Genomic DNA, 16,260 nt, shown 5'->3' with positions numbered 1-16,260 from the left:
TGTGTCTGCCTACTGCCCTGAGTAATAATTTTCCCGGAGCATGTGTATGGCTGCTGAGCGGTAGGGTAGATCTTTTACAACGTAAACTCAGGGTCGTTACTCGGAGGGTGTGTGGGTGGGTCGGGCGACAACCTAGGCTCTGTATTACAGGGGCGCAGCTCGGTCCATCCAGCTCCAGTCGTTGGAGGGTCCAGTCGTTGGAGGGGCCAGCCGTCCGGTGCAAAGCGCAACCTGAGACAAGCAGGACAACTCGAGAGGACAATGCCGCCCGCACCACGGCCCAAACTCAAAACCCCAACCTCAGAAACCCAATCTCGCACTCGCACACTCACCTTCGACTCTAGATCAGGCAACCTTGTGCTGTCAATTTGACTTGCAAAGCTAAAAGTTTGAGCGAACAGATTGCTTGGCACGGAACAATTCAAGCAAATAAGGCAGACCGTCCTTCCAACTTCGAGCAGCTTGCGGCGGCGCCGATCGTTATCCCACCTGGGTCCTGTACCCTCCTTCCACACCGACTCGACCTGCCAGAGAAGCACGGAGCACACGACCCTCTGCCTCTCGTCGACGAGCAATCGCAAGGGCAGCCTCTGCTGCAGTCAGCCGGGCCTCTTCCGAACCACACAACATAGAGGCAGCCAGCCGCCGCCCGCAATCATGGCGTCCTGGTACTCCAACATCCTCACAAACACCACCTCCCGCATCACAAACCTCCAGCGTTCGGTCTTCGCCTCCGAGGCCGACGGCGACACCGAGGACGACACACATGTCTGCCGCGTCCTACGGCAGCACTACACCGAGAGCGGCCGCCCGCTGCCCAACTGGCTCCCGCCTGACCCAAAGGCACCGCCACCAGCGCCCATCATTCAGCAGAACTCTGGACCGGCGGCGTCCCGGTATGGTGCACCGCAGCAAGGGGCCCAGGGCGGGCTGAGCAGCTTGTGGGACCAAAATCGCGGCGCGGGCAGGGGCGCCACGGCAGCAGGGAGCCGGAACCCCTTCGCGCGCAACGCCGCCACGCCGGATCCGGCTGGGAGAGAGGCAATCCAGGCACGGCCACTGCCGAGCCAGCGGGCGGGCAGCGTGCAGAGCAACAGCGTGGACATGGGCTCCGGAGGAGGAGGCGGCGGCGCGTCGAGCGCGCAGGACAGGCTACGACAGCGGCTCTACGGGGGTGGTGCGAGGACCACGTCGCCTTCCAGCTCTACAGGCCCTTTCGCGCCGCCGCCTGCGCAGCAAGGGGGCGGTGGCATGCCGTCGCGGAGCAGGGGAGGCTCTGCGGCGAACGCGGGCAGTGGGGATTATGACCCTTACGGGCCTGGTGGCCAGTTCGACTCTGGCAGCGGCGGTGGGGGAGGCAACAGGTACGGTGGTCTGCCGTCAGGGCCGAGGAGGATGGGCGGCTACCCAGCGGCCCACGGATGAGATAGTTTGACGAGGATGTCGGACGATTAATACAACGGTGTGGCCCGTGGACATCATCACTCTGGAAGTCTTGACGTCTCGTCTGCGCGTGCCTGGGACATAATCAATCGCATCTTGGGTCCTTCAGACGCAGCATGCATGGAGTTTTGGGTTACGCTATTGTGGTAGACATAGACAAGGGTGCTCGGAGTTCGGAATACATGCGTATCTTTCTTCACAAGCAGCTGCATATAATCCAGGAATTCCAGCGTCCCGGATGGCCATTCATGTCTCCTGTAAGTACGCGTGGTCTTACTCGGCTCCACTGGTGCGTTGGCCCGACGGAGAGACGAGTGAAGCCATATCCTCGCTTGAAATGGTTCTAGCATGCACGGGTTGCGTATACACGGCGTATGCAGTGAACTGTATCACACACAGCTAGGAGAGCGCCTAGGTAGCAGAAGTGTGCAGATGACGACGACCCATCCTCCCAAGGCTGATCACGGAAAGGTAGACGCTATCACAAGCAAGCCCACCGCTGGGGCCGGGGCGATTAGCGTTCCGCTTGCAGCACTTCGCCCCTCCACACGACCGGGGTGGAGCAGTCGCGGGGTTCCTCCATCAGGCCTCCGTCAGCTTTGTCGCACCGGGACTGACACCACATGATTGAGATGTATCTAGTCTCTTAACCTCCTCCCTCTCTACCCCGTTTCCCTACGAGAACTTCTATTTCACCCTTCACAATACCGTCGAGACCTGCAGAAAAATACTACGACCACGCCTCGTTTCCTCAACCGACTTCTCAGTGCACGATCCCTGCACATCTGTCGCCCCTGCTCGGGCCTCTCGGGACGATGACGTCGGATGAGCTGGCTCGCTCACGAGAAGGTCGAGATGCACAACCAGCACGTCAGGTGTCACCACCAGGGAGCCTCTATGCCATGAGCGATGATGAAGAGGGCGAGTACAACACCATTACACATACCGAGACGGGGAGAGGTGTCAAGTTACTCTACTCCAAGAGCAAGGTCAGTCCTCGCCCCAGGCTGCTACGCAACTTATGACACTATCATCACATGTGTTACATGTGTCAGGGCCCAGCACCAGGAAAGCTCACCATTGAAAACAGGTCTACATCCACCCAACGCCTTCCTCCAAAGACAACATCCCCGGCTTCATAGCCCTCCTCCAGCAAAAGCCAGGGCCCGGCGCTAGGCCCTCCTCTGCCGACTCCCGAAACTCCCAGACGATAGCCTCTTCCGACCTTTTGCTGGCATGGCTGCCCGAATCCCAGCTCGGCGAGGCCGCCAGTACGTACGTCAAAGTTGACCTTTCTGATGGCGACTCTCCCCCGAAACAGTCCTACCTCGTCCCTCCGCCTCCGACAGTCACCACCCACCGTGGGTCCATTGGCCACTATTCCTTCGCCATCCCCGTCAGCGCCATCTACAGCCTGCTCGTTCGCCCACCGAGCCTAGGATGGTGGTTCGGCTCAGTCATTATCAACAGCAGGGCTGGGGATAGCTTCCCGGCCCTATTCTTCCACGACAGCGAGTGTGAGTCGACCATACTACAAAAGAAGAAGCACATGAAGGACAAGTTCGACCCTTTTGGGGAGAGCGGCCAGATGTTCTGGGGTGGCGACGAGGTCCTCAGGTGGCTCAGGAGATATGTCAAGATCGAAAGGAGCGAGGCGGAACCAAACATCTACCTGGTCGAGCCCTCCACAGAAGATAGCGAGGGCTTCGGCGGCAAACCCACCGCCAGCACGCCCTCGTCCATTGGCCGCCGGGATAGTAGCCGTGGCGTCACGGTGGGCGGTGCCGCTGGGGCGAAGCCAGGCTCCGGTGCTGGCTCTAGCAGGGACGCACAGATGGATCCGTTCACCAAATTCGTCAAGGAGACTGGGTGGAACATCATGGAGAAATTCAGCAAGGTGACCACCTTCACACGGAATGCCGCCAACGACGTCCTCGACAACCCTCGCGTGCCGCCGCAGGTGAGAAGCCTCCTGCGCAATCCCGAGGTCAAGACTTTGCAGGATGAGTTTGACAGTGCGAGGATATACCTGGCGCGATGGGCGATGGGCATAGCGGAACAGAGCGAGCGGGATCGCCGCCAGAGGATATGGACTGCGCAGGATGTCATGGAGATGGAGGACACTGACGTGGGCGAGTTTGAGTTGCTGGAGGGCACGAGCTCTTTCTCGTTGGAGGAGAGGCGACGACCTGTCACTTCCAAGGAGTGGGCAACCTTCTTCGACGAGAGGACAGGCAGGCTGTCCGTTACTGTGGATGAAGTCAAGGAAAGGGTGTTCCACGGTGGGCTAGACCCGGAGGACGGTGTGCGGAAAGAAGCATGGCTGTTCCTCCTGGGTGTCTACGACTGGCACAGCACCGAGACTGAACGCAAAGCCCAAATTGCTTCACTCAGAGACGCCTATGTGAAGCTCAAAGGTTCGTGGTGGGAGAGACTCGTCGATCTTGGCGGTCAGGGAGAGGAAGGCGATTGGTGGAGAGAGCAACGTGCACGCATCGGTAAGGCCAGCCCTCAAAGTATCAATCGCATTTTCCACCATTTAGCTGACGACGTGAACAGAGAAGGACGTCCACCGCACTGACCGAAATGTTCCCATCTTTGCAGGCGAGAACATCCCTCATCCGGACCCTGCCTCCCCTTTCGCGGAAGTTGGCACCAACGTGCACATGGAGCAGATGAAGGACCTCCTACTCACATACAATGAGTACAACAAGGAGCTCGGCTACGTCCAAGGCATGTCGGATCTACTGGCGCCTATCTACGCCGTAATTCAGGACGATGCGATAGCTTTCTGGGCCTTCCAGCACTTCATGGACCGCATGGAGCGCAACTTCCTCCGCGACCAGTCCGGCATGCGCACGCAGTTGACCACGCTGGACCAGCTTGTGCACTTCATGGACCCCAAGCTGTGGGAGCACCTGGAGAAGGCGGACAGCACCAACTTCTTTTTCTTCTTCAGGATGTTGCTGGTGTGGTACAAGCGGGAGTTTCCCTGGATGGACATCCTGCGGCTGTGGGAGGCCCAGTGGACGGACTACAAGACCAGCAGCTTCCACTTGTTCGTGGCTCTGGCTATTCTGGAGAAACACCGGGACGTGATCCTCACGCACCTTCAGCATTTTGATGAGGTGCTGAAATACGGTATGTTGCATTGTCTAGACTTGACCGGCCCCAAATTGGAAGACCTGCTTACTGACCTCACTGCTGCAGTCAACGAGCTCTCTGGTAGTATCGATCTCGAGTCTACACTCATCCGCGCCGAAGCGCTCTTCAGGAAATTCCAGCGGCTCATCGAAGCCATCGACAAGAAGAACAATTTCCCAGCCCCTCGTTTCAGCTTGAACACGGCTGCACCATCGCTCTTCCCCCCTCGGCCATCACCTCCGCCAGCCGCCAACAACAACAATGACAACCGCCCCTCCACGCCTTCCGGTAGCAGCGGCAGCACCCAGCAGCAACAAGCGGACAAGGGCAAGCAGCCCGAACCGAAGAGCCCCGGCGGCCGGCAGAAGATCATCACCCCGGAGCTGAGGAAGCTGCTGAGCAGGGAGGTGGTGGTGCTCCCGAGGAAGGAGGTGGCACAGAAGGGCGACGGGATCCTGTCGAAGCCCGCGGGCGCACACGTGCGATGAGAGAGAGAGAGCATCATGGCTAGAGGAGCGCACCTGTATTCCACTTTTCGCATTTTGGATTACCATAAACGAGCCTGTTTTGGGATTTGGCTTGTGTACACATTTTGGGTCGCCACAGCAGTTAGTCGCGTCGGCGTTGGGTGGGTTAGGATAACTGTAGCATCATCATAGGAGGATGGTCTCCTCACGCACCACAGCAATACAGGCATGCATGCATTTATTCTACCTCTGGTCCGTTCGATTCAAGACCCGTGTGACCCAAACAAGGCCCTCTGAATATGACTTGTGAGGCAAAGAGCTACTGAGGCGTCCACTCCACTGCTCACGACCTCGGAAATCGATCACATATTCGCGAGACTTACTTGCGCTATTATGTCTCTTCCTCGTCTCCACCGCAAGCAGTACAAAACAACGAAAGGAAAAAAAAAAGGGGGGGGGGGTTTAAAATTTTCTCTCGAAATCTCTGCTTTGCGCCTCAGAGAGACGCTCTTCAGAGTTCAGGTTCCAAAAATTGGATGATTCAATGGCTTTATGATCGTCGTTGAAACTTTCTTGTGTTTAAACAGCCAGTACAACACAGCAACACCGTTCGAACAATTGCCTGTCCGGCCGGGCGGGGAGAACACCAAACAAAAACTCCCTGCCCAGCGGTGGGCTTGTATATTTATATGGAGAGGAGGAAAGGGGGAAAGTGCGGGGAGACTGGGGGGAGGCTGGTATTTATATCATTTGGAAATGGAAGAGGGTGGCAGCGCCAGTTGGATGGGTAACAAGTTGAGTGGTCGATTGATCCTTTGAGGAGTTATGTCTCACTCGAGACTGTGGCTCGGTGGCTGGGAGGGTAAGTGATCAATGAGTGAGTGGCCCGGCCGTGGAACGACGTCCTCAATACAAGAGATATGCCATCAGCATGATCAAATCATCGGCCGTCATCAAGGGTGCCCAATCAACCAGAATTCGAGATCATGGCCATTTCTTTTTCTATAGCGCTCTGTAAATCTGCTCGCACTCGATCGTGGTCGGCACCACGCCTCGATGGCTTCTCTGGAGTATATGTCACGGGGACATTTAACTGATACGAGTGCGTACGCACGCCCCTGAACCACGGCCAACATGCCATCTATTTTAACTAAGTGGACGTGAGCGGCAGGAGCAGCATAACGAGTCTACCACTCTCCCAGCCCTTTCACCCCCCCCCCCGGGGCCAACCACCCCCTGATGCATGCATGGGCTTCATGTGCAAGACCGCCGCCTCACAGCTCGTCGCGCACGTGGCCGGAGCCCGCGAGGTCCTCCATGGCCATGATCTTGACCACCAGGCTGGTCCAGCCCGTGAAGTGCTGCGTGCGCTGGCCCTCGCCCGTCTCCGGGTTGTACTGCTCCCAGGCGAAGCCGGTGTCGACCCAGCTCTTGTAGACGGTCTCGATGAGGTTCTTGCGCAGGCGGCTGTAGAGGTCCGCGGCCCTGGCCTGGTGCGGGCCGTCCTGCTTTGCCACATTCTACGGATGTCATGTCAGTATCTCGTGTGAGGAGACAGGGTCTGCCGGGGGATGAAGCGGGGGATTGAAGAGAGACAAAGAAAGAAAGAAAGGGGGTTGTAGACTCACGTAGAGCTGCATCACGGCCAGGTAGTTGATGTTCATCCACACGGGGCTGCGCCAGTAGTTCTCGTCGGTACCGTAGAACTCGGACTTCTTGCTCAGGCTGCGGATGCCGTGGGGGCTCCAGAGCTCCTCCTCGTCGCCGATGAGGTCGAGGATCTTGCCGAGCTTGGCGCTGTCGGGCTTCAGGAGGCCCGTCAGGAACGGGAAGAGCGAGACGTAGCCCTTGTGGCAGACCAGCTCGTTCTCCTCGTAGTCGTCGATGGTGGCGTCGCAGTAGCACCCCTCCTTGTCCGACCAGTGGAGGTCGTCGAGGTTGTGCTCGATGGCGTCGAGGATCTTCCTGTACTCCTCGGCGTCCTCGGCGACGCCGATCGTCTCGGCGACGTTGATGAGGGACTTGCTCATCAGCCCCACCCAGCTCATCAGGTCGACGTGCAGCTCGGCCGGGTGGGGAGGCTGCGGCCGGGGGTAGTCGTCGAGCCCGCTCGTGAGGATGTGTCGGGGGGTCCTTCCCCGCCATCGGTAGGCCTCCTTGGATGAGTACGCCTCGCGGTCGTATGACTTGACGTCGCCGTACTGGGTCTTCTTGAACCAGAAGAACTGGCGGCGGAGGAGAGGATAGAGTTGGCGGAGGTAATCCAGAGCAAGGCTGGGGTTGTCCAGGTAGGCGGTGCCAAGGGACTGGTCTTGAGAAAGAGTCTCCTTCTGAGAGGTGGCACTGCCGTTGGCGATGCTCTTGAGCTTGGTGATGAACTCGTCGATGACGAAGAAGAGCGTGGGCGGGTTGGCATAATGCGGGTACTGCACCTGGAACTCCTCAGGGACCTTGCTCCTGGCCTCGTCGCCGAGGATCATCTCACGGGCGATCCAGCCGTCGTCGTCAATGAGGTTGTACCAGCTCTTGATGATCTCAAGGGTCAGGTCCATGTCCCAGTCCGCGATGGGCAGGAGGTGGAAACCCTCGTCCCAAAGGAAGCCACGCGGGAAGAACGGCCGCGAAGGGATGCTGGAAAACAGCTCGTACGGGCCCTCGAGCTTCTGCTCCTTGCGAGCCCTCGCCTCTGCGGCGGCCTCCCAGAAACCCTCGTCGTCCTCCTCGTACTCAGGCGCGTAGGAGCGGTCAGTCACATGCTGGCCGTGGAAGTATCCGATGCCGCCGATCAAGTTTGAGAACATGCTTCTACCAAACTTCGCATACTTGTCGGCAGTGAATGGGGCTTGCGGCTTGAAGACACTGGTGAAGCGGTCCCCAAAGGACTCGGTGGTCTCCTTGATCTCCCTGGTCAGGTCCTCACTGCCCAGGTCCTTGCCTGCGGACTTGCTGGAGAAAAGGATGTCGAACTCGAATGGGCCCTCGAAGATCTTCTGGATGAGGTGACCGTTGCCAGCACCAGGCCTGTTCTGCAGAGCGTACATTTGGTGCGGCGGCGGCGGGGACTCCTTATCGATGCTGTCCATGAGGCTCTGGATGCGCTCCCCGAACTGACGGAGGGCGACGCCCTTGGCTTGCCACAGATACTCGGGCGGCAGGGTCATTGACTGGACAACGGTCTTGTCGAAGTCCTTCTCGTCATCGACTTCGGAACCGCCCTGAGGATGCTCACCAGTGCCGTGGGTGACAACGAGCTTGAACTCGCCAAGAGAGTCGGACCGGCCATTGAGGGTGACATCTCCGGCGAAACCGCTGACATCACCGTCGGCCTCGGTCTCTAACTCACTGCCCAGACCTTCCTGGGAGACGAAGAGGACAACCTGGGTCTTGATGTTGTCGGGGGCGCCGGACCGGGGCACACCTCTGATCCTTGCAGCCCAGCTCCCGCCGTTTCCGCCGCCCGGAACCTTGACAAAAGAGGTGGTGATATCGACGCCGTTTCCAGCGTCGTGGATGGTCTGAACACCTCCCCGGCGAGTGTCGTATTCGTCCCAGCCATAGCCCGCCATGCCCTGGTGCTGCTCACATGTGAAACGGAGATCTGTTGACGGGCATCTTCAGCACATTATGCTGAACGCCTGGCAAGCGCAGTGAGAGAGGGATGAGGGGTGACTAACTGTCCTTTGGCCCGTTGAATGTGTCGATATTGGACCACATCAGCCCGGTCATCAAACTGTGAGGCAGCCGAGGCCGGACACCAAAGTAGAGATTTGGACGGTACGGCCCCCAGAGGAGGCTCTGGTTGTTCAGCCTGCCAATCTCGGCGTTGAGGACAGCTTCATCCTTGGCGGCCACGCAGGCAAACAGCAGGTGAGACAGCAGCACGCCGACCAGGACGGTCAGCGGGCGGAAGCTCGCCATGATCGTTTTTGGGGGGATCCTTTCAGTAAGTGGTCCTCACTTTTGACTTGCCATGTGGTGGTGACCTTGATATGCAGTGCAAAAATAAGAGGTCGGGGAGAAGTGTTGTGTAAAGTGAGAGTGAATGAGTATCTTCTTGTCGAAACAAGTTGCCTGCACTGGCAGGCCGATGTGAAGCTCCAGCTGTTCTTTAGCAACAACACGGAGTACGTATCTGCTGCATACACTGTTAGCAGGGGTGCTCCACAGCTTGAAGTATGACAATCCCTGCCGCGGCCACGCACGGCCCGCTAGGCTCTTCCCGTCAGTGAAACCCTGAGTGCCTGAGCAGTTTGGGACAACTTCAACGACGCGCGCCTCGTTCCATCTCGCGTCCCTCTCCACCCTCGCACCCAAGCCATTGTCTACCTGAATCACAGCCTATCTGCACTCGTGATGAGAACTCGACTTGGATTGCGTACGAGGGCGCGTACGGGATTTAACGAAACCTGCATCTGAAGACACGACACCAAAAATCAATCTAGGAAAATTATACTTATGGGCTACCCAAGTTACTGCAGAATGGTATAATGCTGATAGTACAGGAAAGGAACACCTCAAAACACCCAGCAGTCACAAGCAACGCGAGATATCGGACATCACAGCCATTTCATGAGTGACGGCAGTATACCCACCCCATCTCAAAACCTCACCCCCGCCCTCCGCCCGGGCGTGATATAAAACCCATCCTGATCGTACAGACTCACCCCGTCCTCACTTCCACTGCCACTTCCACTTCCACTGCCACCCATCTCATCACTGCCGCTCCTCCCCAGCCTCCTGTTCCGCGTCGGCGTCAGGCCTCCCACCTCATCCCTGCCCCTGACCTCGCGGTCCGGGCTGCTCTTGATCGGGCTCGCCAGCGCGTGGTAGTTCCGCGCCGCCGCGGCCCTGCGGGGCGGGACCACGCTCTCGGGCCTGACGGCGGCGAGGGTGGCCGCCGACGACCCGTCGCTGTACGTGCTCGCCGCCGCGGTGCTGTACGTGCTCACCTGGCTGTTCATGCGGCGCAGCTCCGCCACCGTCGCCGACACGCGGGCGTCGTCGTTGTTGTTGATGTTGTTGCTGCCGTGGGGGTAGTAGTCCCTCGGCACGACGCGCACCGTGGGCTTGGGCCGGCTCGGGGCCGTGACGTCCCGGTTCAGCAGCATGCTGATGCGGCTGAGCGCCGCGTTCTGCCGCTCCCGCTCCCGTTCTGCGGCGCCCGTGTCCGAGTACAGCGATGACGATACGGACGCCGCCGACGACGACACATCCTCACCTCGCCGCCTGCCCGCCTGCGGTTATTGTTGTTATTATTATTAGTGTTATTGAAACTCGACGGCTCAGATATGTCAGCGTAGAAATCGTACACGCTCGACAGCCTGGCGTTCGACAGTGCAGGGCTTGGGTGCGCGTGCGCCACCTCGGGCGTCTGGTCCCTGCTGCGGGACGGCGGCGCCAGGTCGCTCAGGCGCTTGAACAGCGGGTTGGGCTTGTTTTCGTTGCCGGGAATCACCAGGGACAGTCTCGGTGTCGTGGTCGCCGCGGGGTCGTCGGACGGCTTCCTCTTGTGGGAGCTGCCGGACCGGTCGTCTCCCTGAGCCGAAGCTGGGACGGTGAGTACTAATGCGCGACTGGGCTGAGACACGGGATTCGGGGTCTTGTTCGCGCCCTGGGCCGCTGTGTTGCGAGCACCTCCTCGGGTAGGCGTCGTGTCGGGCGATCGCATATTCCCAGTCGCTGGGGACAGCGGGCTGTCTGACCTGGTGTTCGAGGTTTTGTCCCGTTTGTGCGGGCGATCCCCGGAGTCATGAGCTCCACGGCTTGCTGAGCCCTGAGCTTTCTTGCTGGCTGGCGTCGAGGCCTTGGATGGCATGAACGGATCGCCCAGGCCAGCTATCTGGTTCATACCGAAAGGTATGCTGCTGTTGGGGGCCGTGGTGTTGGGCGTCAGCGGCCCCTCCTCCGTCTCACTCGGAATAGTAGAAAGCGACGAGGCGCTGCTCGCGAAGGACGGCACGAGGGATGGCCTCCTCCTGTGCGGCGACAGCTGCTGCGAGGGCTTCGACCGGCTTGGGCTCGTCAGGCCGTGATATGGGAGCGAGGGGGTGTCGTCGCCAACCAGGCTGTCGGGCTCGGACGCGAACGAGGCCTGCGAGCCCTGGCGGACGTGAGACGATGCCGCGCCATGCGGCATCCTGGACGGCTTTGTAGGGCTTGGCGTGCGCGACCGGGACCTGACCATGGCCACAGTCACCGCGTCCGGCCCGAGCCCCAGCCCGGGTGTGCGCTTTGAGGGGCTGCTTCCCGACCTGTTGCGCGTCGCCACTCCCGTCACCATGCCGTCCTGCAGCCTCTTTTCCGTGTCCTTCAGGATCTGCGACATGGTCGAGTCCGCTGAGGGCCTTCTGCCTCTCGGCCCCACGACCCCCGTGCCCACTCCCACGCCTCTTTCCGTCTTCGAGCGCGGCGAGCCGGAGCTCTTGACCGGCTGGTCCGTGTCTTCGTACTTGTAGTAGCTCAGCCCTCTGCTCCGAGGAGAGTTACTCACCGCCGGTCCCGCGCCGTACAAGTTGCTCACCGGCCTGAGGCCCGCGGTGCTGGCGCTGGCAGCCAGCAGGGCCTGGCTCGGCGGCTTGGGGAGCTGCCTGGGCGGCGAAGGCTGGCCATCGCGCTGCCTGGCGGCGGCACTGAGCGGCGACGGGAGGTTGGGCACGAGGCGGTCGCCGTCGGTGCCGCCGTAGTTCTTGTTGTACTGGAACAAAGCGACGCTCTCGTGGGCGGCGGCGCCGGCCTGCCTCCCGTCGTTCCCGCCAAAGTGCGGCAGGTGCGGCAGCGTAGGGCTCGGCGTCTTGAGCGGCCAGCTCTCTCGGATCGACGCCCGCCACGACTTCATCCTGCTCTTCCTCCTCGCCGCCGACGACCGCTTGGTCGGGCTCACCTCGGGCCCGTGCAGCGCGTCGTCGTCGATCCACGCCTCGGAAGTCCGCCTCCCGTGCCAGTTTCTCCCCTGGTCCGCGGCTTCGTCGTTGTTGATGTTGAGCCCACCACTCCCTCCTCTTCCTGCTGACCTCCGTCCTCCACCGATCGACACAATGCTCGCCCTCAGCGCACCAGTCAGCATCGGCGGGATAGCCAGCAGGCTCGCCTTCCGCGCAGGCACAGACGCCATGTTCCGGAACTCAGGCTCGCCGCGCCCGCGCCCCTCCTCGACCTCCTCGACCACGACGCCCCTGTCGTCGACAACAACACCATCATTGTCATTCCCAAAGGAAGAAGACGAGGAGGAGGACGGCGGCCGCTTGCGCAGCTTGTGCCTTCCGCCCGGCCCCTCCTCGCTGCTCCGGCTGCCCCCATCGGACGGCAGCGCCGTGGCAGGGTGGCGGTGGATATCCGAAAACCCGTTGGCAGCGTCGCCCGCCACCTTCCTCCCACGGCGCCGGCGGCACGCGCACAGGCAGCACAGCCCGACCAGGAGCGCGAGCAGGCCCGTCCCCACCACCACGATGACGATGATCACCCACAGCGGCAGCACAGCCGCCACACGCTTGCTTGCATCCGTGACGCCGTCCTTGAGATTGTCCACCGCGGCTGACAGGTCAGCCATTATGATTATTTACCCTCCAAGCCCCAGGCCACTTGTTGAATTTTCGTCTTGTCCACAGGATTTTAGGTTTGTTATGTGAGATATTTCTGCTGTTGTTGGTGGCCGTGATGGCGTGGGCCAGTCAGGAGGCCATTCCGGGTAAGCGAGGCTATTCACTCCGTGTAAGCAGCAGGGCTGAAAAAGCCGGACTACCCCAACGAAAACCAATGAACGTGATAGATGGGATAAATGTTCAGCTCAGAATCCCGCACTACTATTCGCAGTGAGGGTATAGCAGAAGAGTTAGAGAGAGCGACAGTAAGAAAAAAGAAACACTACAGTATTAGGTGGGTGGGAAACACAAAAATTCGGGAGGCAAAAGAGAAAGGAAAGATGACAGAAGAGGCGTCCGCCATGGTGGCCGGGGACGAGGTAAAAGACGGCAGCAGCATGCTACAAGAGGGAATAAACAGCTCTGCTCTTTTTCGTCATGCCTTGGGTGACTGCCTGGAATGAGTTGCCAGAGCCGTTGCTAGAGGCGATCGCATTCCAGACACTTGAGACACCTCGCAGCCCGTTGGGACGGCCGCCTACCCTTCTCGGGGTTCCAGAAACGGGTCGACCTCTCCACCCCGCCGCCGCCGCCACATGTCATGTGTGCTGGGCTGATTTGTCCATCGCAGGCGGACCGGCCGTCTGGGAAAGGCCAGAGGGTCGGGTTAGGCAGTAGATCAATCGTGAGCTTCCTCGCTCTTTCAGTCAGCCTTGGCCGTGTTACACCACCACACTCCGCACCCCCAACCCTGGCGAGGGTTCACCGAGACTACCAAGATTACATCCGTCCAGGGAGGAACCTACGCTCAATTACTTCTACAGGCATATCGGAGAGGCTCTCTTTGATCGTGTGTGGAAGCAGCTTCAATTGATCTACCTACTAGTAGGAAGGAATCGGAAGTGCTATGCCAAACTCATTTATGAATCGAAGGTATCAGAGGTATCTCATCAAGTCGTCGTGCAATGCAAGAAATGCTACCAGACCACGGATGCTCGCCCTTGCCTGATGATGCCTCTCATCGTGAAACGCCAATTGTGGAAACAGCAGAACAACCCCCTCCCAGGCACTTTTTTTTGTTGCTGGTTTGGCCACCCTAATGGGTTCGCAGTCAATGCTACTTGCACCGGAGGCAGCTGGCCGCTTTTCTTATTCTGTGGGTACTGGTTGTGAATTTTGGTCTCTGCCGACTGGATTTTTCGAAAGCCTCCATTGATCGATCCCTCCACGAGATGAACAAATCTGCCTGCCATTGAACCCTGGCGTGAGATGCCTGCAACTGCCTGAGCCTCCCCAGCCTATCCGGCCGTGGAGCACGGTCAATGGCCTGTGAAAGAAAAGACAAGAACCGGTTGGGAAAAAGAACAAGGGGAAAAAAGAATCGAAGTTCAAATCGGGAGTTCATCTCATCGGCAGATTTGTTTACAGAATAAGGCCAAACAAACGCTCCTTCGTATGCAGTATGCAGGAAGATCGCAAAAACGGTCAAATGTCCATCAGACAAGGAGTATCTTGCCCAAGCTTAGTGCGCGCGGCCGTGAACGTGGCGGCGGTGGTGGGCATGAGCGCTTCGGCGGCGAGCCGCAGGGGCCTCGGTGGGGTCCACGTAGACGGTGGTAGTCGTGGCGACGGTGACGTAGTCAACCACCTCCTCGTAAACCACCTCGTTGACCATGACAGTGCCATCGGCAAGGGTGGTGGTCTCGTAGGCCGTCGAGTAAGGGATCTCCGTAGCGCCGGTGGGCGCGGCAGAGATGGCAGGGGTGACGACGGCAGCTCCCTTGACGGCATCGGCCATGGGCTCAGGCTGAGGGGTGCTGGCGGCTTTGAAGGCATTACCTGGGACAAAGCTGCCGTTGACCGACGCAGTTGAGCCAGCAGAGTAGGTGAGCGTGGGCAGAACGACGGAGCTGGGAGCGGTTGCTTCGGCGGGAGAGCCAGAGGCGGGACCTGGGCCCCAGAAGACCTGAACATCTCCGGGGAGGTCTGACAGCGGGCCAAGAACATCCTCCTTCAGGAGCTCGCCAGGAAGGTCAATCTTGCACTCGTTCATGGCCGACTGGTCCTGGAGGTTGAAGACAGGGCAGTCCTGAACTGTTCCAGAGCTAGAGGTGCAAATGTCGACGGCATCCTGAAGCTTGAAGCTGTCGTTCTCCTCCCAACCCATGATGAAGTCAGCGTGGTAGCCGAAACCTGCAGTATCTTGGTCAGTCTTTACTAGGCTTCTCACTAAAAGAGGCAAGTACGTACCGTAAGGATCACCATTGGACATGATGAAGATTCCGTCCTTGTCGCTGAATTTGGCCATGTCCCAAATGGTCTCGTAGAACAGACCAGGCAGACGCACAGGGAAATCGGACGGGCAGTCGCCGTTGATGACCAGATCCGGGTAGGCAACGTGGCTCATGTGGTCGTCAGAGTCCAGGTTCTTGCCATCCCAGCAAGATGGGAACATGAGCTCGAAGCGGATTCCGTCGGGGCAGTTCGCATCGATGTAGTCCTTGGAGGGCAGGAAATGACGGTACAGAGAGCCCTCGGCAGCCTTGGAGTAGTCCAGGCAGTTGAAACCAAGTGCACGTTGGGCCAGATCACCCTGGGTGACCTGGTTCAGGGAGCGCCAAAGAGACTTGTCAGGGTCGGGCGCCTGGTAGTCACCGTTGCCGACAGTGTAGTTGCGGCGTTTGGTGTCGCCGGCGATCATGCGGAAGCCCTTGGGGAAAGCCTTGATGTCCTCACCGTTCAAGAAGTAGTACCTGTAACGTTGCGTCAGCAAGCAATCATGGGCTGGCAATGGTCACAGCATAACATACGCGAGCATACCGCCGACATTACCGACAGCCTCATACTCGCCAGTAGAGTCAGACTTGAAGTAGGGGATGGGGCTCCAGTAGGCGGACTTGTCCTGGGTGGCGGCGCACGAGGTGCAGTTAGACCCAACCAGGGAGTCGTAGTCGGTGGTCTCTCCGAAACCTGCAAGATTATTTGTCAGCCGTGTCGCTTGCTTGTCTCGTCAAAACATGGGGGATGGGAACTCACCGCCGGAGCCGAAGATCTGGTGGGCGTGGTCCGCGGCGACTCCTGGGTTTACCAAAGGGTCGATACGAGCCTGTCCAGTGGTGCCACGGCACTCCATGCGCCAGAAGGCAGCGGCGTGGCCGCCGAAAAGGGCGACCGTAGCGTAGAGGGAAAGGAGCTGCTTGGAGTTCATGTTGATTGTTTTTGCGTTAAACGCGGAGTTTGGAAGAGCTGGTTGATGGTCAGTATCGCGCCGACTGACTGAACGGAAATGAACGCAAACGTGAACCAAAACAATCAATATACACAAGAAGGCTGATGATGATGATGTCCAAAAAAGGTGGCTGTGGTTGCTGTCACGTCAAGAGGACTGACAAACCTGCGATGCAAGATGTGGACGTGCAGGTTGGACCCAAGTAGGCACACTGCTTGCACTTCAACAGGTGCGCTCTGACTGGTGTCAGGGAAAGTGACCGGGGCGAGGGTCCGAGAGACAACTGTATCGTGAATGAAAAGACGGGGGTGGTTCTCGAGGACGTGAGTGGTTGGTGGCAGAGGGGGTGCTGTGTGTGTTGATTCCCAAGCTTGCTGTCGACACAAGCTAGAGGGGTGAT

The 16,260-nt window shown here is 59.1% G+C and overlaps 5 protein-coding genes across 5 annotated transcripts; 2 read left to right on the top strand and 3 right to left on the bottom strand.

Moving 5' to 3' along the window:
• Positions 1-657: 657 nt before the first annotated feature.
• INS49_015509 (uncharacterized protein) lies at positions 658-1,425 on the top strand (the record flags this gene model as incomplete). The annotated part of the gene is made up of 1 exon (XM_043176189.1): positions 658-1,425. One exon carries the CDS (start codon positions 658-660, stop codon positions 1,423-1,425), a length of 768 nt encoding a protein of 255 aa, XP_043019644.1.
• Positions 1,426-2,258: 833 nt separating this feature from the next.
• On the top strand, positions 2,259-5,075 carry INS49_015508 (uncharacterized protein; the record flags this gene model as incomplete). Its single annotated transcript, XM_043176188.1, has 4 exons — positions 2,259-2,432; positions 2,534-3,941; positions 4,003-4,584; positions 4,654-5,075. 4 exons carry the CDS (start codon positions 2,259-2,261, stop codon positions 5,073-5,075), a joined length of 2,586 nt encoding a protein of 861 aa, XP_043019643.1.
• Positions 5,076-6,328: 1,253 nt separating this feature from the next.
• Positions 6,329-8,972, bottom strand: INS49_015507 (uncharacterized protein; the record flags this gene model as incomplete). The annotated part of the gene is made up of 3 exons (XM_043176187.1): positions 6,329-6,574; positions 6,683-8,652; positions 8,729-8,972. 3 exons carry the CDS (start codon positions 8,970-8,972, stop codon positions 6,329-6,331), a joined length of 2,460 nt encoding a protein of 819 aa, XP_043019642.1.
• A 680-nt stretch (positions 8,973-9,652) lies between these two features.
• On the bottom strand, positions 9,653-12,600 carry INS49_015506 (uncharacterized protein; the record flags this gene model as incomplete). Its single annotated transcript, XM_043176186.1, has 2 exons — positions 9,653-10,288; positions 10,366-12,600. The coding sequence occupies 2 exons, from the start codon at positions 12,598-12,600 to the stop codon at positions 9,653-9,655; spliced, it is 2,871 nt and encodes a 956-aa protein (XP_043019641.1).
• Positions 12,601-14,153: 1,553 nt separating this feature from the next.
• INS49_015505 (uncharacterized protein) lies at positions 14,154-15,839 on the bottom strand (the record flags this gene model as incomplete). Its single annotated transcript, XM_043176185.1, has 4 exons — positions 14,154-14,824; positions 14,882-15,384; positions 15,442-15,601; positions 15,668-15,839. The coding sequence occupies 4 exons, from the start codon at positions 15,837-15,839 to the stop codon at positions 14,154-14,156; spliced, it is 1,506 nt and encodes a 501-aa protein (XP_043019640.1).
• Positions 15,840-16,260: the final 421 nt, after the last annotated feature.

The sequence above is a fragment of the Diaporthe citri genome, assembly GCF_014595645.1.
Source record: "Diaporthe citri strain NFHF-8-4 chromosome Unknown scaffold_9, whole genome shotgun sequence".
NCBI classification, from domain to species: domain Eukaryota; kingdom Fungi; phylum Ascomycota; class Sordariomycetes; order Diaporthales; family Diaporthaceae; genus Diaporthe; species Diaporthe citri.
The sequence above is the reverse complement of the archived record's forward strand: the minus strand, read 5'-3'. Positions and strand labels throughout refer to the sequence as shown.